General features: G+C 52.3%; 1 protein-coding gene across 3 annotated transcripts in view; it reads left to right on the top strand.

Annotated features, from left to right (window-relative positions):
- Positions 1 to 20566, top strand: part of SPECC1L (sperm antigen with calponin homology and coiled-coil domains 1 like) — a 177276-nt gene extending 156710 nt beyond the window's left edge. For all 3 annotated transcript variants that reach the window (XM_004467699.5, XM_004467698.5, XM_012528691.3), the window contains exons 14-16: positions 15405 to 15521; positions 16222 to 16281; positions 18087 to 20566. In XM_004467699.5, the coding sequence (XP_004467756.1) occupies positions 15405 to 15521; positions 16222 to 16281; positions 18087 to 18176 (267 nt within the window). In that variant the 3' untranslated portion in view covers positions 18177 to 20566. The remainder of the gene's footprint in view (positions 1 to 15404; positions 15522 to 16221; positions 16282 to 18086) is intronic.
- The last annotated feature ends 1512 nt before the right edge of the window (positions 20567 to 22078 follow it).

Here is a 22078-nt window from a genome sequence, read left to right on the forward strand (position 1 = left end):
GTCGTTAATTCACTTTGAGTTAATTTTTGTGTGTTGTGTAAGGTAGGGATTACTTTCACTCTTTGCTTATGGATGTCCAGTTTTTCCTGGACCATTTGTAGGAGAAACTGTTCTCTCCCCATTGAGCAGACTTTGCAGACTTGTGAAAAATCACTTGACCATAAGTGTGAGGGTTGATTTCTGAACTTTCCATTTGATTCCATTGGTCTGTATGCCTATGCTTTGGCCAGTACCATGATGTTTTGATAACTGTAGGTTCATAATAAGTTTTGAAATTGGGAAGTGTGAGTCTTGCAACTTCATTCTTCTTTTTCAAGGTTGTTTTGGCTATTCAGGGCCCCTTGCCCTTCCATATAAAATTTTTTTAGTGAACCATAAATTTTATTTCAAAATGTAAACATCACTAAGCATGCATAAAACAATGCTAAAACAATAAAATTTACAAAATCTTTCTTTTTCCATATCATTACAATATAGAGTCCATGCCATACAAAAAATATATAAAATTTCAGATTGGAAGCTGGGCAATTGTAATACTTCAGGGTAGTGATCTGGGAGATATGAAATGTGGCCTTCAGAAACCTGGGGTGGTGCTGGTTTAAAAAAAAAATTCCTACAGAAAAAGAAAATATGTGTTCAATGGAAATGATTTAGGACTCTGGGGTTTCGCCTTTGGTTTTGGCAAACAAGTACAGAGAAGCTTGCATCAGTGGCTTTGGACAGGGAAGGGGCCATCAGTGCAACACGGGACTCCCAAGACCACATTGTGCTCTCACCTATAAAGGTGATCTCCTGTCCCGCTTGAGCCAGAATAAACCCCGCACCTGGACAGTGCATAGTTGTTCAGTAGATACTCGCATGTGGGGCCCTTGAGGGCACTGGTGCTCGGCACACTGGGAGCCAGAGGATTGCCCTTCCATATAAATTTGATCATCAGCGTCTCCATCTCTGTGAAGAAGATTAGGGGAATTTTGCTGGGGATCATGTTAAATCTGAACTTCACTTTGGGTAGTATTGACACCCTATTAACAATATCAAGTCTTCCTGTCCATGAGCAGGGAGTATCTTTCCATCTGTCATCTTTAATTTCTTTCAGTAATGATTTGTAGTTTTCTGCATACAAGTCCTTTACATCCTTGGTTAAATTTATTCCTAGGACTTTATTCTTAATTGCTGTTATAAAAGGAGTTCTTTCCTTGGTTTCGTTTTCAGATTGTTTGTTGAGGTAGATTAGGTTTAACTTTTTAAAAAACTCCCAAACTGTCTTCCCAAGTGGCTTCAGCATTTCACATTTCCACCAACAACGCCTGGGAGTTCGCTTGCTTTATGTCCTCACCAGGGCTTTGCATGGTCGACCTTTAGCCTTCTGTTGGGTGTGCAGGGCCTCACCTCATGGCTTCACATTTGCACTTCTTTTATGACTCATGGTTTTGAGCATCTTTCCAGATATTTATTTACTATCTGCGTATCTCCTTTGGTGAAGCACTCCTCAGGTCTTTTGTCTGTTTTCTTATCACAGTTATTGGTTTTCTTACTGAGTTTTGAGAGTTCTTCATATATTCTGGGTATCAGTTCTTGATGAGATACATGTTTGTGAATATTTTCTTCCAGTCTGTGTGGCTTGTCTTATCACTGTCTTAACAATGTCTTTTGAAGAGCAGAAGTTCTCAGCTTTGAGAGATCTAATTCATGAATGTAATTTTTTTTTTTAATGGAGCATGGTTTTGGTGTTTTATGTAAGAAATCTTTCCCTAACTCAAGATCAGAAAGTATCTCCTTCTGGAAGTTTAATAATTTCAGGTTTCACACTTAGATCTCTGATCCATTTTGAATTCTTTTTTTTTTTTTAAGATGTATTTATTTCTCTCCCACCCCCCTTGTCTGTTCTCTTTGTACATTCGCTGTGTGTTTTTCTGTGTCTGCTTGTATTCCCGCAGCACTGGGGATCCTGTGTCTCTTTTTGTCGTGTCATCTTGCTGCATCAGCTCTCTGTGGCACGGTACCACTCCTGGGTGGGCTTCAGTTTCACGCGAGGCCGTTCTCCTTGCGCAGGGGCCACTCCTTGTGTGGGGGGGGGGGCACCCTTATATGGGGACACCCCTGCATGGCACAGCACTCCTTGCGCACAGCAACACTGTGCTTGGGCCAGGTCACCACATGAGCCAGGATGCCCTGGGTATCGAACCCTTGAACCTCCTATATGGTAGGCGGACTTTCTTATCTGTTGAGCCACATCCGCTTCCCCATTTTGAATTCATTTTTGTATATGGTACAAGGTATGGATGGAGTTTAAATTTTTTGCATGTGGCTTTTAAGTGGGAAGGATAGCACATGGCAGAGAGAGTGGAAACCATAGAGTAACTGGAAGACAATGTGTAATTGAGGCAGAAGAGATGCCAGAAAATACTAGAGATAGACTAAGGTGAAAGGTAGCAGTCACATCTTCTCAGTATCTCCAGTAGTTCATCAGGATTAGAGACGGCTGTTCCAGAAAGGAGAGAGAAGGAAGAAACAAGCCCATTTTGGAGAACTTTTGGTAGATGGCAGATGAGCAGGTTTCAGAATCCCTGGTGATATTATAATTCTCCATTCTTTCACCTCAGAACTCCGGAGGGAAAATTGTAGAAAAGACTTAGGATACCACACTGTTGGTCCACCTGTTGGACATCAGAGCTCTGCTCCAGGCCTAGGGTTTGAGGCAGAGTTTGTCCTACACTTTGCACCTGCCAGGGGCAACCTCGGTGGGTGCATCTGTGCCAAACTTTTGAACAGTTTCATCTGTTTTTTACTCTAAATCAGTTGTCAGGTACATATTTAACACTTACATTTCCACAACCAGAAAGGCAAATTCAATACAAGGAGGAATAGAATGCAGTCTCTAGAGCATGACCTTTGCCCTCAGGGAACATTGGAAATTTATTTCTGAATCATTAGTAATATTCACAGGCCTTTTCAAATTATACCTTTCCCTGGGAGTAATTTTTTTTTATGACTCCGATTTAGAATTGTGAACATTTATTCCCATGCCACACAGAAATCCAGTTTTGCATGGCTTTTTCACTTCTGCAGCCATCAGTCATCCTGATATCCCTTGACCTTCTCGATTTTGCTGCCTTCTCATGTGTGTTTTTTTTTTACCAAGAAACCAGCAAAGAGAACAAGTACCCAACTTGTATGTGAAATAAACCCAGGAAAAGTCAGAAGGGCTCAGGAGGAAAGGGCCACACACAAGGCCCCTTGAAGCCTTGGAGATAGCTTGGGGGTTGCACTGTCTTCCAGTGGTTTGTTCGGTGTCTCATTATAGTTGGCCAAAGGCAAATGCTTTACCATTTCCTTTCATCAATCATGTATTATGCTAAAATAAGGGTAAGAAAAACCATTTGAGTTTAGGAGAAAAGTACAAGAGGCGGCACCACACACACGTTACCTTTTTTAGATGTTTTGCCATTTTCCCTCTGCCAAAATGGTACCTGGTAGGTGTAGAAACTAATCCCCTGACAGATGTAAAAGAGCACTTCAGTCCCTGCTGTAAGGAATAAAGTAAGTTCATCTTGAGGTGAGCACGCTATATTGAGCATCTCTTTCCTGAGATCATTTCCTTCCCAAGCGACTGCAAGACCACAGGGCATTTTGCATGCAGGCTGCCTTACTAATCAATATATTACCTGCGGCTCCACAAATGAAGAAGCGCTGTGCCAGGTAAGACCAAGTGGCCCTCGCAGGCTCACATTCCGTCTCAGCACACATCAGAACATGTTCTGGGAGCACAGAGGGTGATTTGCATCTAATATGTGAGTACCAGGAGTACTCACCGGGGGTTCACCATCAACACAGTACTCTAAATCTTTATGCTCAGTATTGAACTGATAGTATACTGTAGTCTTTTTTGTGGTCATCTATCCTTTTTTTGTAACAAATTATATTTTTCAGATTTCAGCTATTTGAACTCTTGTGTCTACCCTTAATGCTTTGTAAGGTGTGGGCATATCTTCTTGCAGCCCTCATTTTTAGAAACTGAAGCATTCTATTATTTTCTTAAGCCTGTTTTTATACTGAAGCTTTCACATCCTCTGGACTTTGTTGCTGGACTTTCTTTAGTTTCCATCAGAATTTTCTAAAACGAGCACATTCTGCACCAGACTTTAGCTGAGAGCCTGAAGAGTGGAGTCAGGTTTTCTTTTCCACACTTGGTGAAAGTTTGAGTCCCACCCCATTGTGGAGACCCTGTGATGGAGGTCTCCGTGACCTGTCCCAGAGCCACAGAATCTTCACCTGGATTGGGCTGCAGTGTATGCTGGTGTCCCTAAGGATCCGCCCGGAGAGGCGGGACCAGAACCAGTATAGCTGCCTTTGATGTTTGGAAGCTTCCACATTTGTCTGTGGGGCTGGGGAGGGGGTGAGGAAGAAGGCAGCAGAGAGAGCTATACCAAGTATGTTACAGACTTTGTCGTGTTAAATTCTCAGAGTCGGTTATTTTCCCCATTTTGCATGTGAGAAAATTGAGGCCCAAGGAAGTTAATTGCTTGGGCCTCATTGCTCTTAAGAACTGGCCAAAGCCCAGGTCCCCTGTCCCCAAATCCCGTGCCACTCCTACCACACCGCTATGCCTTTTGAACGATGGTCTGTGGAGAGGGAGGTTTCGAATTCATATGAAGAACTTTCTAAGACTTAAAACGCAGGAAGGGTCAACCTCGTGAAGTCAAGTGCTTCCTTCCTTTCCCCAGAAGTTTCTAACTGAGGCTCAAGGGCTTTTCCTAGAGAAGACATTTGAGCAGGTCTCCCTGTGAGCAGTGGCTGGTTAGTCGGCTGGCTTCCAGGCGGGAAACACCCAGGCTACGCTGCCAGGGGAATACAGCACTGATGACCTTTGTTCTAAGGATAAGCTAAAGATAAGCTAAAGAAAGCTGTCTTTAGATAAGCTAAAGAATTCCTAATTTTATTCCCCGCACAAATGCCTGTTCTCTTCCAGAGATCCAGAAAGCTGGGGGGGGGGGGGGGGGCAGGGCAGAGGGGGCACGGGGAGGACGGAACAGGACTTCGGCTCTTTCTCTTCCTGTTGCCCAGACTTCTCCCCTTCCCAGCATGATCCAGAGTAAATAGTGGAGGTTTACTGTGAGTGTTCCCTTTAGTCAGAGCTGCCTTTAAGGGAACAGTAACCCCGTCAACTGTTAACTGGAAAAGACAAAATGCCTACGCTGCTAATAAAACTGCCACCCTGCTTAAGGTCCATTAGTCAGTCACGGCCCAGCCCGCAGCTCACGTCAGACACCTGTATCTTCCCTGTGGCAGTTTTAAGAAGCAGGCAGCGTGGATCCTATTTTTTCTACCAGAAAAAGCCTCCCTTTGGAGGGGTTTATGGGAAACATATGGTAACGTTAGTCCTTATCTCTTAGGGTGACATGTGCTGACATATTCTGAACTGTCCTTCAAAACAGGTTCACGTGACTTAAAAGAAGTCATAGCATAACTTCGGTTTGGCTTTGGTGATGCTTCAGTATAGTTTGCAGTCTTGCAACTGTGCAACTGGGAACGTACTGGGTGACATCGGTTAAATAGGGCAGCCTCTCACAAAGTGTTCTTTCTGGAGCTCCGGAATAGTCATTCAGAGGATCAGAGTCCCTTAGGGTTACAAGAGTTGCTCAAATTTTCCTGTAGTGAAGGAAGCTGGTTGATAACCCTGCCCCCTATACTTATCTGTTTGTTTGTAAGAAAAAAAAAATTTTTTTTATTTTTTATTTCAAGGCATGGCCACAATAAATTCCAAAAAAATCCACTCATGAATCATCTGCGTTTCAGCAATGTAGCTTCTCCATAAACACTCCAGGAGAAGTTAGATGCTTATGAGATCTACCTGGCACGTCGCATTCCTGGACACAACATAACTGGGCCTCTGCCAACTTTTTTATTCTGGTAAAATACACATCCCATAAAATCAGCCATTTTAAAGTATACAATTCAGTGGCACGCAGTATGTGCACAGGGTGCTAGCTAGTTCCACAACTTTTCGTCACCCAAAAGACCCTGTGTCCATTTCACAGGTGCTCCTCCTCCCCTCTCCCACCAGCCCCGGGCAGCCACCCGTCTGTCTGCTCTCTGTCTTGGTGGACTTGCCTGTTCTAGATATTTCATAGAAATGGAATCAGGCAGCATGTGACCTTTTGTGCCTGGCGTCTTCCACTCGGAAGAATGTCTTCACCGTTCATCCGCATGGCCATGTGTCTCGTGTCTTTGCGGCCGACTCGTGTCCCTGTGGGATGCCCGGCGAGGCTTGAGGGCTCTTGATTGGAGCCCCCGCGGCCCCCCACAGCCCCTCACACACACAGCCCCGAGGCGCAGGGCCCTCTCTTCAGGGGCCGGCTCTGCCTCTGCTGCCTGCCCCTGGCCTCCCTCCCTCCCTCTTTACCACATAAGTACCTGTATCTGGTTCCAAACCTGGACTGGACAAAGGCCCGAGCCCGAGGTCCTTCCTAACCCACGGCAGTGCTCAGCTGTTTGGGGCTCCATCGCTGTGGATCGCTGTGGATCGCCTGGGCTCCAGGAAGCCCCCCAGGCCACCCAACACCCTCCCAGCCTCACCTCGCTCCTCCTTGCGCCTTTGGGCCCTCTTTGTTTAGCGGCCACTACAGGGGGAGAAACGGTCTCTTGAGGTCTCGTTTGCTTCCTGTAGCCCATGATGTTTGTACATGATGCGTCTCCAGTGCCCTCCCTAGGAGTCCTGTTCACTGTCCTTCTGTTTGGAGAACAGCGTCTGTCAGGACACGGCCCAAAGGCAGGCCTGTGGCCCAGGGCCAGTGGGTCTTCCAGCAGTCTCCTTGCAGGTTTCCTCACCTTTAGACCTGAACTGCCCCCAACGCCCACCACCACCACACTCAGAAAGGCACCTGCATCTCCCCAGCCTCACCTAGGGTCCCAAGCACGGTCCAAACCCTGCTAGAGGACGTGCATGTGCGTGTGTGTAAGTCATTAGACTGCATGCAGACGAAGCTGTGGGCCCTGCAGTGTCTTGCTATAAGGACAACAGTTCAGCACCCCGTAATGCTGATGACTTTATGGAGGATCCCACTTCGGCCCGTGAGGCACCTGTGGCCCCCGCTCCGGCCACTCAAACAGACAGAGGAATCGGTGCTTGTGCGAACCAGCAGAGAGGTGAATCATGACTTTTGGCTTCTTGCCCTGTGCCCATAAAAATGACATTTCCTTAAATAGATCAGAACCTTAATAGCTATTTAAGGAGCATGTGGTATTTGGGGGTGTATTTTATGACTCTTAATTAAACTCCAGACAAATTAAGACATTTTATGACATTTGTTATCTGTTCGGGAAAGATTTGTGTAGCTCCTTGGCTTTCATTACTAACCTCTCAATTCTCAGTGCCTGCAAAGAACATGAAGCAGCACCCCCGCCTCCCAAGGCATAGAGGAGGCAGAGCCAGACGTAAAGTCCCGGGGCAGTGGGTGGCTGACGCCACACAGTCCAGCTGGGGGGTGTGTGGGGAGGTCAGGGTCGATTTTACAAGTCCAAGTCTGCATTTTTTATGAGGGTGAAAAGGACTTCATGGCACCGTGAGCATGACAAGGCCACCTGTCAGTCCCTCTGCCCAGCTGGGCAGCTCTGTCAGCCTGTCCTAGGAGCGTCCTGCCTTTAGGAGGAAATGGGATGGAGTTCCCACATCTGGGTCTGTGTCCGAGGCTCTTTTGAACTTTTGTCCTGGCAGATATCATAGCCCTAATCTAAACACAGAATTATCGTGTAGAGTTGAAAACCCTGAATTGACTTGACAACCAACTGCAAAATCTGTAAGGAACTTGCATTATAATTACTGGTATGTTCTTTGTGTGTCTGCCTCTGTTTTAAAAATGAATTGATCCATTCTTAGATTGACTATGAAGAATAAACCATAGGAAGTCCTGGCATTAATGAGCATTTTTTCCTTCAAAAAGAGACGTTTGAGCTTTAAGGATGGTTTATTTTAAAGGGACCCGCTGACCTGCTCCAGAAACTGGCAGTGTTGGGAGTCTGGATGGAAGTGCCACTTCGAAGGCTCTCTGCCTGCGGGTCATGCCGGGGGGCCCCTAGCTCATCTACAAAGCAAAAACAGGCCCTTCAGCTCAGAGAGAAATAAAACAGAAAAATATTTTTTACCAGTCTAGGCCTTCCCCTTGCACACTGAAAATGCCACTGTTTTAAAATAGAAATTCCATTTCTAGACAACTTCTGTGAAAGAAACATGTTGCAGAAAGTCAACTTGTAAAAGTTGTAGCACTCTGTAACTAGATACTTTAACTTTGTGCAGCGGTGTCTTCTTAAAACATCCTTTGTGACTGCTCCTCCCCTAGGAATTGGCCAGCACTCAACCAGGCTTAACAGCAGTCCCGAGGTCACTGAACTGAGTTGCTTTGCTGTCAAGTCCTCCGGCCCGCCCCGCAGTGCCCATGCTGGGATCGTGCTCCCCACTTAAACGCTCTTGCCTCGCTCCTGGCCTTTGCTGCCAGGTCCACACATGTCCAGGCCATCATGCACCAGAGCCCATGGGGCTCCGTCCCAGCCCTTCTTCCTTCGCTCTGTGCCCTCTGACCCTGGGACCCTGCCCAGTCACTATCCATACACTCATGGAGCCCACATATTTTATCTCCACCCACCTTGGATATCTGAGAGGTACCTCTAATGTAACGTTCAAAGTGTACCTCTTCATCTGCTCTCCCTCCCTCCCACCCCACCCCCGCAGTGAGTCACCTCAGTGAAGGACACCACTGCCATGCGGTCCAGCAAGAATCCTTGGCCCTGTCCTTTCTCTCCTGCCTCCTCTGCGGTCTGTCACTAAGCCCCATCTGCTTTAGCTCCACACATCTCTGTAGGCCTTCCTTTCTTTCCCTGCCCACCCTGCCTCTCCCATGGGCCCCTGCAGCCGCTACCCAAGCGGCAGCATCACCCCTGCCCTGCACCTGCTCTGCACCTGCTCCCACCTGCCAGCTTCTGTCCTGTCAGTGCCGACCCCCAGAGGAGAGCAGAGGCCTACCACCGTGCGAGGACATGGCCCCCATGAGGAGCAAGCCTCCCCAGGGCTGGGCCCAGAAGGCTGGCTGGGCCTCTCCCACCCCCAGGCCACAGACACACCGTGAGGCCATAAGCACGTGGGTCCTGCGATCTGGCCACCAGTCTGAGGAGGATGCTGGGGGCTTGAGCTCACTGTGCCCCTCACCATGATGACGGGCTCTCCATCAGTAGATGAGCCGGGCCCGAGGCCTTCGCTCCGCCTCAGTTTTCGTGCCGATCCTGGGGAAGTCGCTGCCCACCTGCGGAGGACAGTCCATAAGTGGGCAGCCACAGGGCTCCTGCCAGAGCGGGCACGCCCTGCTGGTGACGTTCGGGCCCCTCTGAAGCAAGCTGCTTTCTGGTGGTCCAAGTCTCCTATGATGTTTTTGGAGTGAACGCTTTAGGAGTTGGGATTTTGGCGTAGTTTGTCACCTGAGTCCCTCCTCCACACTTTACTCCTCAAGAGACAAGAGAGCACCACCCGAGTATGGCAAGGATGACCAGAATTGTGGCCTGTGCCCAGGGCAGGTGCTTCCTGCCATTAAGCACGCTGGCTCTTCGGCGATCGACTGAGGGACAGGCCTGACGATTCTGTTGCTTGTTTGGTTTCCTGGATCAGTTTGGCACGATCTGCTACTAAGTCTCTTTGTCTTCTCTATAACGAATACGTGAAATCATAAAACTCCCTTCTGTGTGTGTAGCACTTTACAGTGTCGGCATGTTAATGATGTGTTACCGGCAGGATGAGATTTCACATTCCAGAAGCTTTGGGAAGCCCACGGCAGAGAGGGAAACAGCTTACTAGGGTCCTGTGCCCAGTGAGTGTCCAGCAAAACGTGAGGGTTTGTGGAAAGCTCCTCCTGGTGTTTAGTGGTCCTCATCCAGGGCACAAAAACTAGCTTTTTTCCTTAATCGCCAAGACAATGCCAGCCCAGTACTGTATATCAGGCCCTCCTGAGCAGGTTAGCGTGATCCTTGTGGAGGAAGCAGTAAACCCACGAGCAGATCTACCTCCCTGTACCCTCTGCTGCCGTCCTGACAGACCGCAGGCCGACAGGGACAGATGTCAGGCAAGCAGGCACCAGGGTGGCTCCGTGGAGTCTAGGCAAAGGTGGAGGCCAACTGGCTGCCTGCAGGCACCCCTCCAGCCGCCCTCTGGTTTCCATCACTCAGGGGAGCTGGTCAGGGCCCGGGACCTTCCACCCCGAGGAAGCCTGCTCTGGTTTAGGGCTCCGGCTGCCACCGTGGGACCTAGAGCGAGCCAGGAGCACCTGGGGCCCTTCCGGGACTCCGGTCTCCCGTCTTCTCTGAGCAAGAAGGGAGGAGGCCCCTGTGGGTGCAGCCAGCTTGGTGTGCCTCTGGCCCCTTCCGTGTGTTCCTGCTCCGACCTGCCGACCTGCCGTTGCACTAATAGGGCTGTGAGCGCCCTGAAGCTGGGCCTCCTCCCACCTGTGCTTTCTGGCACTGCGCTGCGCGGTTTCGAGTTAGCCGTGCAGATCCCAGCTCTGTTATTTACAGACCTGCCTGTATTCGGCCAGTTTTACTTTACAGAAAAATTCCCAGCCCAGAACATTAAAATCAGTGAAATGAGTGGGGAGACTGGGAGGAGTGGGTGCAGGCCCAGCAGGGCTGGGGGAGCCTTGTGATGTGGGGACCTAGGGGGGAACCGGGGCAGCTGCCTCAGGCCGCCGGCCTTCCCCAGAGCCTTTGAAGCAACCCAGGTTCCAGGTGTGGCTCATTTTTCGCCTGGACAGAGGCACACATGGGGCGCTCAGGGGTTTCGCTTGGGTTTGCTGTCACCTGTGGTGTCATTCGGGGCTGGGGTTCTGGGCAGCCCACAGCTGGCCGCCTGGCCCGGCCTCCCGCTCGCTCAGCTCAGTGAGGGAGGGTAGAGGTTCGGGCCTCGGTTCGAGCCTTGGTTGTTCGGATTTGAAATGACTTCGGCATGTTTCATAAATGAGGTCGGGGCTCCAGCCTCCGGCAGAACTGGAAGAGCCGCTTCTCCGCTTTTGGTGGGATGTTTTGTCTTGAGGAAACCGAGGCCGGGAAGGCCTGGGTTCCCACAGCCAGGCGCAGCCTGCTTCCCCTGGCGGAGGAGCGGGTGCTGCGAGCGCTGCCGCAGTGAGGCCCGGCACGTAGGCCGCCTGCCAGAGACGCCTGCGTGTCAGGGAGTCTGGGGAGGGGGCCCCCGGGCAGGAAGCACAGATCTGTTTTCCTCCAGAAACGAGTGACCTCGGGGGCAAGAGTAGCGCTGTGAGGCCTCCGCCGAGAGCGCTGTCCCGGCTTCGTGTGATGCGCAGATGAGTCATTAACGGCCTCCTGCCCTGCCCTGCGCTCACTCCATGCCACTGTGCCCAGCTTGGTGACAGGCACGGCTGGACTCTGAGGGGGAGGAACGCACCGGGCATTAGGCATCAGAGGCCGAGTTTGGATAATCCCCAGGCCAGCTCTGACCCAGGGCCTTGGGCTCCCAGAACCTCAGCCTCCTAATTTTAAAAGCACAAGCACAAGCATAACCTGGCGGCTGTGAGAGTTAAAACGAGGTACTGTTCTTAGGGGGCTTGGGAGAAGACTCCTGTCCTCCTTGGGATGTCCCCCAGCAGAGCCACCCCCAGCTGCGCGTGTTGTGGGGGGCGAGGATGGATGCCTCCAATATGCCGGAGCTTGTTCAGGCACCATTTGTGGGAGGCTCTGAGTAGCAGGCAGACCAGTGGAGACGGTGGCTGTCCCTTGGCCTAGAGCAGAGACCCCTCGCCCTGGGGGCAGCTGGGCCAGGGAGGTGCAACAGGTGGTCTTTAGGACCGCATCTTTGTGGCGGCGGCAGCTCGTGGACAGCAGCCCTGAAGCAGAGCCCCGGAGGGGTAATGTCATCGGACACACGCCGATGACCAGGTCGGCGGCCTGCTGGCCCTGCCCGCTCACCAGGACCTCTGCCTGCAATTCCCAACAGGCCCGCCTTCCTTTTGCCTTCCATCTGGTGCCCTGTCTCGCAGCAGCAAGCGGCCTGTTAGAGTTGCTTGTGGAGGGACTGCCCTTTTGGAGCTGGCTTGTGCTTTGAATAGAAGCCCCCAGAGGGCAATCCTCTGGGCCCCTGCTCCCAGGGGCAAGGTACACATTTGACGATGAAGCCTCTGAGGAGGTCAGGCTTAGGCTTCTTCCACATGACCTGCTGCTTCTCAAAGAGACCACCTGGACAGGGTCAACGGCAGGGCCCGACTCTGGTCACATGGTGTCCAGGAAGGCAAAGTGTCCTGTGAACTTAGTGTCGTTTCATCTTCAAGCAGATTCTTGCAAATAACATAAAGGCTACCTGCCAGCTGACTTACACTCTCATTTAATAGTCTGAACGTGATGCTGTTGTTCCAGTGGCAAAAACATTTACTTTAAAGGTGGTGCAAGGTGCCTCTCAACAGAAAAATTGAGGTGGTTTTCCAAGGAGCCCAGCACCAGTCGGCCCCTCAGAGAGACGGCAGCTGTGAAATGTTCATGTCTTCAAATTTCAAACCACAGGGACGTTCAGGGCCCAGCCCCCAGGCCTGCGAGAGTGAACACACCTGTAAGGGGGAGCTTTGAAGATGGTACCAGATGAAGGTGTGACCAAACTGCCTGAGCGCGGGCCTTAACCCAATGTGGCTGAAGTCTTACAAGCAAAGGAAATGGGACGCAGAGGGAAGCTATGGGGAGCAGCCTCAAGTTGGAAGTCAACGGAACCCGGGAGAGAAAGAGGACGCCGCCACCTGCATTGTTGTAGGATGGAAAAGCCTCCCAGCCTCTGAAACCAAGCCACTAAATTCCTGTTGTTAGGTCGACCCATTGCATGGTGTTCGTTTCAGCAGCTAATGTGTTTAAAAGACAGTAAATCTTGGCCTGGAGTCTCTAAGTGGGGAGGTCCAGCTGAATCACAGATTTTCTTAAACTAAGCAGGACAAGTCCACAAACCTCAGGTGAGGGGAGCTGCCTCCAGAGCTTCGACAGCTGTTCTCGTGCCCTGCAGAGCTCTCACTTATCTGTGTGGATTATATCTGTCAGTATCTACTGCATGAGAAATTAAGGCTGAGAAATAGTTAAATATTGGTCTACTTTAAACCCGTTACCCCTAAATAAAATTTTTAACAAAAAAGACCCAATTTTTACATGCTCAGAAGGAATTGAATGCAGGGACTCGAGATATTTGCACACCAGTGTTCATGGCAGCATCATCCACACTTGCCAAAAGATGGAAGCCACCCGAGCGTCTGTCTACCTGGTAAATGGATAAATAAAGTGTGTGTACACACAGTAGAATATCACTCAGCTATAAAAAGGCAGGACATCCCGATTCACATGACAACATGGATGAACTTTGAGGACATCGTGTTGAGTGAAAGAAGCCAGATACTAAAGGACAAATATTTTATGATCTCACCAATATGAAATAATTAGAATAAGCAAATGCATCATGTCAGAAGCTAGGATACAGGTTACCACGGGACGGGTGGTGATAGGGAATGGGAAGCTAAGGCTTAAAATGTACAGGGTTCCCATTTGAAATGATGGAAATGTATTGGTAATGGATGGTAGTGATGGTAGCACAACGTTGTGAATGTAATTGATAGCATTAAAGTATGTATTTGGATGTGGTTAAAGGGGAAATGTTAGGTTTTATATATATAGTAATAGCAAATTTTTAAAAATCCGTGTAACTGCAATACACAAACAGTGAACCCTAAGGTAAACCATGGACTATATAGTTGATAGTGCAATTAGGAAAGTATGTTTTCATCACTTGTAACAAATGCTCCACACCAGTGCAAGGTGTTCATGATAGGGTGAATAACCTGGGAATCGTAAATTCTTATGCTCAACTGTTCGATAAAACCCACAACTCTTCCAATGGAGGAAAACCTATTTTTTTTCCAAGACACAAAGCATAGATAAGTTTTCCACTTTTGCAACTTTATGTTCTGTTTCTGCATTCAGGCTTTTGCTGTATATTGCCTGGGGGGGGGGGTAGCTGAAGTAAACACAGATCTGTAGTTGGAAAAGGCAGGACATTTGAATCATCTTTTCAGACACTTACGTTTGGTGATACACCAGAACCTGACATTTGGTAGTTTCCTAAAAGTTAGTTGCAGCGTGGAATCTGAAACTATCCATGACCTTTTCACACTCTGTCCCCCTAAATCCATTGGGTCTTTCTTGCACTTGTGTGGATTTTGTTTTCCCCTTTACCCATGCCTGATTTTGTGCCATCATGCACTGGTCATTTAAGAAACCTTAGTTCTCTAAGTCAGGCAATCTTCCAAAGGCTGAGATATTTCATTATGCAATATTTAAAAGAATCACATCTGTTCAGTGTCCCACCAGGCTTACCAGAAAAGTTTTTAGATACTGGGAAGCTTTTAAGCTCATGATAGCAGATGCAAGTTTCCCAAAATTCCAGTGTTCACTCAGAAGCTTAAATTTTACCATTGGCAACAAAATACCGCCCATTGTTTTCCTTGAAGCGACAGGTCCCTTGGTTCATTTTTTAGAAAGTGCTGGATATCCATGTGTGACCAGCCGTGGGCTCTGAGCCCTCCTCCAGGGAAAACCACATTTCTCAGAAAGGAGCCAGTTGAGCTCACACCTCAGCCGCGAGGGTGACTCGAGATGAGCTCACACTCAGGTCTGCACAGAAGGGACTCACATGCCCGTTTCGTCACAGGAACATTCAAAAGATGGGTCAGGATATAATAAAATTAGTAATGAGGTTATCTTTAAGTGAAACCTGGGGTTTTTACTACTTTTTTTTTTTAACTCTTATCGTGTGGCAGGGAGGAGCCAGACCTTGAGCCACACTAAAGTGTCAGCCGTCTTACCTATGTTTGCCTTCCACAAACGCCAGTGCTGAGGTCAGCACAGCAAGAAGAGCAAGCCGTGTCGGTGTGGTTTGCGGAACCACCGACCTGGAGGCCCTTTTCAGTACTTTAACAATAGTTGAGTCGGGCTTGTACTTTACCAAGTGGTGCTTTAGGTTTGTGGGTTGTCACCTCAGTCTTCCAGTTTGTACTCTCCCTCCTGCCAGCCCTTCCCACTACACCCAAAGACCTCTCAGTCAAGGAAGCAGCTTATCAGTCAGGGCACAGATGAGAAGGTGTGTCATACCTACCGGCCCGACCAGGGCTGGCACTGAGGTGTTGCGCGGGGCAGGAGGCAGAACCGATAAGGAGCAAGACACAGATCCCAGGTGGGTCTTGGGACCCGGCCCTGCCAGGCTGTGGTTTCCTGGAGGCCGGCCCCACCCAGGGCGTGGTTTCGTGTCCTGGAGGCGCCTTGCCACGGAGGCCTTCCCTGGCATTCTCCTGAGAAGGTAGCGGCTCATGTTCTTACATCTTTTCCTTCTCCTCCAGAACATTGACATCACGAACTTCAGCAGCAGCTGGAACGATGGGCTGGCCTTCTGTGCCCTCCTGCACACGTATCTTCCAGCCCACATTCCCTACCAAGAGCTCAACAGCCAAGACAAGGTAAGGCAGGCGAGGCCGTGGCCCGGCTTCTGCATCCTTGACACCAGGGGAGAGGCGCGGAGTGAGGCAGGGCGGCCCTCACAGCTCAGCGCTCACTCTCAGAGCCAGCCGGTCTCTCATCTGCGCTCAGCCAGTTCCCGAGTGCAGCCCTTTCGGTGGGAGCAGTCAGTCTTCCCTGGGTGACCAGGTTTGGGATCAAGGGCTCCACCCAGAGCTGGCCAGGGAGGGCCTGGGTGGGCTGGCCTGACCACCCTGTGGCCCATTCTGCACTGTGAGCCCGAGAAAATCCACTGCCCCTGCGGGGTATCAGGAAGTTGTTTGAGGCATACCGTTCCGGGAGCTTCTCAGGGAGGGGTCGGTGGGAGGCTCGGCACAGGTGGACACTGGAAGAGGATCCAGGCCTAACACCCGTCTGGGTGCCCACCCGAGCAGACCACCCTCAGCTCCCCACGGGAGGGAGCTTGTTGGTGGATGTCCATTTCTAGCTTTTTGAAGGAAACCTTTCCTGTAGTGAGGAAAGAACAAGGGATTTGTGGGTCGCCTCCAGGGGAGGAGCAGCGCACACAGAGGCCGGTGAGCTCTGTGAGGTGCCGCGGTGACACGGGTGGGTGTTGGTACTGACCAAGAGGAAGTGCCAGCTCCGTGCAGCTCTTCCTCCTTGCTCTGTCCCCACACCACAGTGACTCAGTTTCTCTTACAGAGAAGGAACTTCACGCTGGCCTTCCAGGCGGCTGAGAGTGTCGGCATCAAGTCTACCCTGGTGAGCCCCTGTCCCCACTGAGGAGTCCTGGCCAGGCCCCGCTTTTTGCTGGGAGGAGGTTTTTTTACTAAGTAAAACTACATGATCACGGGGCCTCACAGACCCTGTGCCAGCTACATGTCCCGGTCCCACCCCACGGGCACCTGGAGCAGCCCAGGAACATGCCCTGAGTCTAGTAGGTGGCTCCCAGCTGAGGCCCAGCTGACCCGAGCGAGACTCCCTCTCAGTCCCCGTGTCCACAGCTGGCTCCTCCGGTTCAGAGGAGAAGGCAAGCGCCCTCCTGTAAAAGGCGCATCCCAGCAGGTCGGTCTCCTTTATTCAAACTACAGGGGGCGGGGAGGGTGAACCCTGAGTCCAGGAATGTGGATAAACTCAAGGCCACCCAAGCTTTCCCCAGACTTATTCACCAAGGCTGTGGGACGCTGCACTGCGAACTCCAGGAGGGCCGTGGAAGCGCCGTCTCCGCGTCCCTGCCCAGCCCCTCAGGCTCACAGCAGACACTCCGGTCTGGGGTTCTGCCGGGAAAGAGGCTGGCTTTCTGGGAGAAAATGCTTCATCCAAATACAGAGGTCACCCCGCCTACTCGAGAGGCGCTTCCTGTGTCTGGGTTGAAGAGCTGGGGAGTTTCCCACTGACCAGCCAAGCTCCTGGGTCCAGCCAAGCACCAGAACGTTCTGAGGACCTCAGAACCTCCCCAGGCACCCCCCAGGGGTGACCCCTCACCCTGGACTCGCCGTGGAGAAGCAGTTCCCCTACAAGAGCACCCTTGCCACCCTCCACAGACACAGCTGCTGAATCAATAGGCGTTTGCGGCAGCGTGGCCACTGTTCACTGTACTTGGGGAGAAAAGGCAAGCTGTATGGTTGAAGTAGTTTGTGCTCCCTATCTGGGTGCTTTATATCTCATGTAGAAAGTTCTCGTATGTAAAAAGTAGCAGTTTCACCCACCCCAAAACCTTTTTATGGTCAAGGCTCTCGCATTGACCAAATACATTTCTTTTTTTCTACGTCACATCAGCAGAGTGTGGCCCTTTCTGTCCCGCTGGCTGTAGCACAGGGTCCTCCACCCACTGGAAAGATTTGCTCAGGCTGCTCCCTCGGGTGATAGAGACATTCTTCAGAAACGTGGGCTCATCCCCAGGCCCCGCTAGTGACTATACGTGCCCTCCCCCCCGTCTCCTCCTCATGGCCACGTTAAAAGCTCTGAGACACCCGGGCGGCTGCAGGGGGGACAGTTTCACACTGTTGGATGCACAGCGTCCTGAATTCATCTTTCTACGGCATTGATTAATTACTTGCAGGTCACTGGTATTCTACAAAATATGTTGAAGAGCAGCATTGTTGGGTAGTGCAGATTATTGTCCCCCTGCCCATGGTCAGAGTTGTTAGAATATTGAGTTCTAGGAGCCCCCAACAAAGAGAAGCGTTCCCAGGACACTGGCTAGGGCGAGGGGGCGTCCAGGGTGAGCGGGGCTTCCACGGAGCTCCACTGCTGCGTGGTGTAGGCAGAGGGACCGGCAGGGAGAAGGGGCGACCCCTCCAGTGTGGGAAAGGCCTTGCGTGGAGGTGGGGGCCCCTGGGGGGGTCGGGGCCCAGCTGGAGTGGGGGCGGGCGTCAGGGCAGTGCTGACGTCCAGGGGGTCGTGCTTCCCAGGTCCCTTGGGGGAGATGGAGGCCTCAGACGCCTGTAGTGCAGTTAGCCTGAAAGGCGCGGGGCCTGTCCAGCCCTCAGCACCCTAGTGCTTGTCAGGGGGCCCGCTGGAATGGCCAGGGGTGAGATTCAACAAGCTTCTTCCTTCTCTGCCAGGATATCAACGAAATGGTGCGGACCGAACGGCCCGATTGGCAAAACGTGATGCTGTATGTGACGGCGATTTACAAGTACTTCGAAACCTGAGCGCCCATCCAGAGAGGCCACCGGCAACCTCCGGCTCCCTCCTGCAGTGCCCCGAGCGCCAGCCCCTCCATGAGCCACTCGTCATACGGCTTTCAGTGACTCTCTGAGCTGCCCTGGAGAGAGGCCCCACGCCAGGGGTCCGTGCCTCGGGGGAACTCGGGCTGGGCTCCTCCCCTGTCCCCTGTGCAGCCGCGGACCAGGCAGGCTCCGGACACACCATTCACGCAGATTTGCTATTGAAGTTTTCCTTCTGGAGTCAACATTGAACCAACTTAGAGCTGTGGCTGTGGAAAGAAAAAAGGCTCATTCACAGCTAAATTTAGGAAAAGGGGTTAATTCTGTGGGAAACTCCCGGGGGTTATGAAACCTTCAGCCACAGCGCTTGTGAGGATCTGCCGTGCAAGTTCCACGCGTGGTGATAACCACGTAGGAAAAGCAGTGCTTACCGAGGCTCGCGCGGACGTGCTTGGTTGTGAGGGGGCATCACCCCCGCCCCGTGACAGGGCTGTGCTGGCCGGTGCAGTTTTGACGTTTTCAGCCTTGAGCTAATAGACTGTAAAACATCATAGTGCATGGAATTCCTGCTGCCCCCGAACGGCTCCTTGCTTCTGGGCTTCTGTCGGCAGGAAATGGTTCCTTCTCCAGCCTGGAAGAGGGTTGGCTTCCCAGCTCTGGCTTTAGGTTTCTGGACAAAAGAATAGGTTGTAAAGAGTTCTCCTAGCATAAAAAGAAAAAAAGTTTTTGTTATAAGCAACACTGGGAAAAATAGGTCCTCTTCTGTTAGTAGCAAAACTAGATTGTTCTAATCATAAGAGAGAAAACGCAGAATTGGGACCTTACCACGATAAAAGCAAGGGATGGAGGAGAAAGTAGCAGGAGAGGGAAGGGGAGGATGGGAGGAGGCCTGGAGAGGGTAACTTAACACCACTGCTTCGCTGAGGCTTCCTCCGACAGGCAGGAACTTAAGGAAGTGCCTTAACCCCTTGCGAGGGTGGGCGACCGGCAGCGGGCCCTGGGGCGGCAGAGCTGACCCCCGGCGCCTTCCCTTCCCAAGGTCCACAGAGACTGGCAGCCGCCCTGGAACCCCGCCTGCGCTCTGTGGAACCAAAGCCTTCCTGAAAGGGGCTCCGCTGAGATGACTTCCAGGCTGGGACTCGGGCCTTCGGGGCACAGAGCGCCAGTGCCTCGCGTGGGCCCGACACAGAGCTGCTGGTTTGAATGGTGTTAAGACCGGCTCCCTGCGGAACACGGCTCTGTTTGGCACCTGCAAAACGCCGCAGAGAGGAGCGGCCACCAGTGGGAGCAGGAACCGCTGTCCCACCGCCAGGACGCAAGGAGGAAGGCTCGCAGCAGGCCCCGTCTGGCCCCTCGGGCTGAGAGCACGTGGGTCCAGACCAGGGCCTGACACGTTTCTTCCAGAACAGGCCGGGCCTGGAACCCTGCCCAGTGGCTCTTTAGGGACGTGCCTGTTCTCAGCCAGGTGTGCAGAGTCGAGCTCCTGGCCACCTCGAAGTCTCCCACGGGCGCGGGCTTCCCCAGCTCCCTCCCTGTCGTCATTTGGCCCTCGCTCCGTGGCTCTGAGGATGGCTGACCCCGAGCGACTGTTGATTCTGAGCACCGTTTTCAAATGGCTCAGCTTAGGTCCCCTGAGTTCCCACCTTTCTCACCTGCCCTCAAAAGGCCTGTCCACCTCTGTGTGGATCAAGCGTGTCTGCTCTACCGCTGTGTCTTCATTTATTTATTTTATATTGGGGGAGTGCTGCGAAGGCAGAGAGTTTCCTGGGTCTGCAGTTCACTGCTTCGGCCCTTCCTGACCAAGTTCGCCCAGCGCTGGGGCTGCCTTGCCTCGCGGAGAGGTGGGCTGAAGCGTCAGGGAGGAAGGCGTCCCAGCCCTGCCCCTGAGAATCCTGCAGCTCAGCCTTGGTGCCCTCCGGAGAGCAGACAGGAGCCGAGGGCAGCCGGGGGGGTGCTGCCAACCCGGCCCCTGGCTGGCTGGAGGCCCCCTCTGCCCTCGCCAGGGCAGGCAGTGGAGGTGACTGGGCCAGGCTCCCACGCTAGCACGTGGGTTTGCAGGCGAGATGCCTCTGGAAGCAGTACTTCTTGCCTTTTCTAATAGGATCCTTCTAACACTATTGACTATGGAACGATACCTGATGGTCACGTAGACTCTGATACTGTGAGCTGCAAACTCGCTTTGCTCGTGTCCCGGGGGCGCCGCGCTGTACAGGCCGCCGGGAGCTGGGCTGCCTCTTCCCCGTCAAGCACAAGCTTTACTCCAAAAGGGCCAGTTATGTTTGTATTTCTCAGTCACAGGCTTCTGTCGGCTGATCTTTTTTTATTTTGTTCTATGAAATAACTCTTGAATGTATTAAAATTGTTGAAACACTTCAGTCTCGGACTTTGCTAGCTTGCCCCTCTGAAAAGGATGCCAGCCTCGCGTAGCCAGGACCTTTCCCTCTGGAGCCCGCTTTTGGGCTCCAGCCTCCGTGCCCTCCGACCACCCTCCTCCAGCCTTGTTGCCATCTCGGACCGAGGGCTAAGACGTCGTCAGGGAGGCGCTGACCCCACCTGGGCGACGGCATCTCGCTGGGCCGTCTGGGGCAGGTGCCTTCACCTGAAACACAGGGCTTGGCCCGGCCGGGCTCGGAGCTTCCGACCAGCCTCATGGCCCCCGGAAACACCATCAGCGCTGCCCCCCAAGAGCAAGGCCCGCGGTGCCCCCCTAGCCACAGCCAGCCACGTGCTCCTCAGGGGCGAGGCAGTGTCTTGGGAGCCTTTTTTTTTTTTTTTTTTTTAATTTTATTTTAAGCAATGTCATATCTCCTTAGAGACAATTCTCAAAATATATGAAATCATAGAGAAGCAAAAAAATGTTTCGATAATTATACCGCCCAGAGCCGGAGGCAGTCAGTTAAGTCCCTTCGCGGTGCATGTTGTGTGGGGTGACGGAACCCGGTGGGCACAGGCCACACGTGCACGTTGGGCCACCAGCTGAGCACCCAGGGACCCACAGGGCCCTGGCCAAGGTGAGCCGTGTCCTGTGAGTGCGCACGAGCCCCTCCTTCCAGCGGTGGTGGCGGTGGGCACCAGGTGACCCCAACTTCTGGTCCCAAAGCACAGCTCAGCTAGGGCTTAGGTCCAGCTCTCCCAGCTGCTGCCATCAAACTCTGCTGTGAGCTGGGGACCATCCTGTCACACGAGGTGCACCCTTACCTGTGTGTAGCCAACACCCGTCCACCCCAGCACCCCACCAGCCACCCTGGGTCCTCACGGCACGTGGGCTTGGGCCGGGCGCGGTGGCCCGGGTGGCTGCTCCTGTCAGGAGCACGCATATCTGGTTAGTGCAAGACGGGCACTGCCCAGGCAGGGGTCTCCCCTTCCACCCTTGCGCCTGGCAGGAAGAGCACCCCGTCTTCCCCACTGCCCGCCTCCCTGTCCCCCCCGGAGCCCAGCATCTGTGCCAGCCTGACCCCAGGGGCTACATGTTCTTCCTGAAACTGACATCTAGCCAAAAGCACAAAATGCTTTCAAACCACTGTTTCCCCTCTCTCCTGGATCCTCCTCGCTGTCTGCCACCCTCGGATCTTCTCGGCTTCTCTCCCGCCTGTCGGCCAGTTGCTGGGGGCGCGGGTGGGGGAGGCAGGGCCCGGAGCCCTGAGACGGGCCTTTGTGGCCTGCCTGCACCCTGCCCAGGGTGCCCCTTGCCACCCAGCCCACCAGGCTCCTGCCCAGCTGCCTCCCCTCACCTACAGCGCTCTGCTGTATCCTTTCCACCTTGACCTTGGCCAGGGTGCTGGAGCCTGGGGGCCAGAGCGGGGGCAGCTTTGACAGGTGGGAGCAGGAAAACAGAAGTCCCCGGGAGAGTGGAGAGTAATCCAGAAGGGGCCCACCCACCCGCCCGT

Source organism: Dasypus novemcinctus, chromosome 19 (assembly GCF_030445035.2).
Source record: "Dasypus novemcinctus isolate mDasNov1 chromosome 19, mDasNov1.1.hap2, whole genome shotgun sequence".
NCBI classification, from domain to species: Eukaryota; Metazoa; Chordata; class Mammalia; order Cingulata; family Dasypodidae; genus Dasypus; species Dasypus novemcinctus.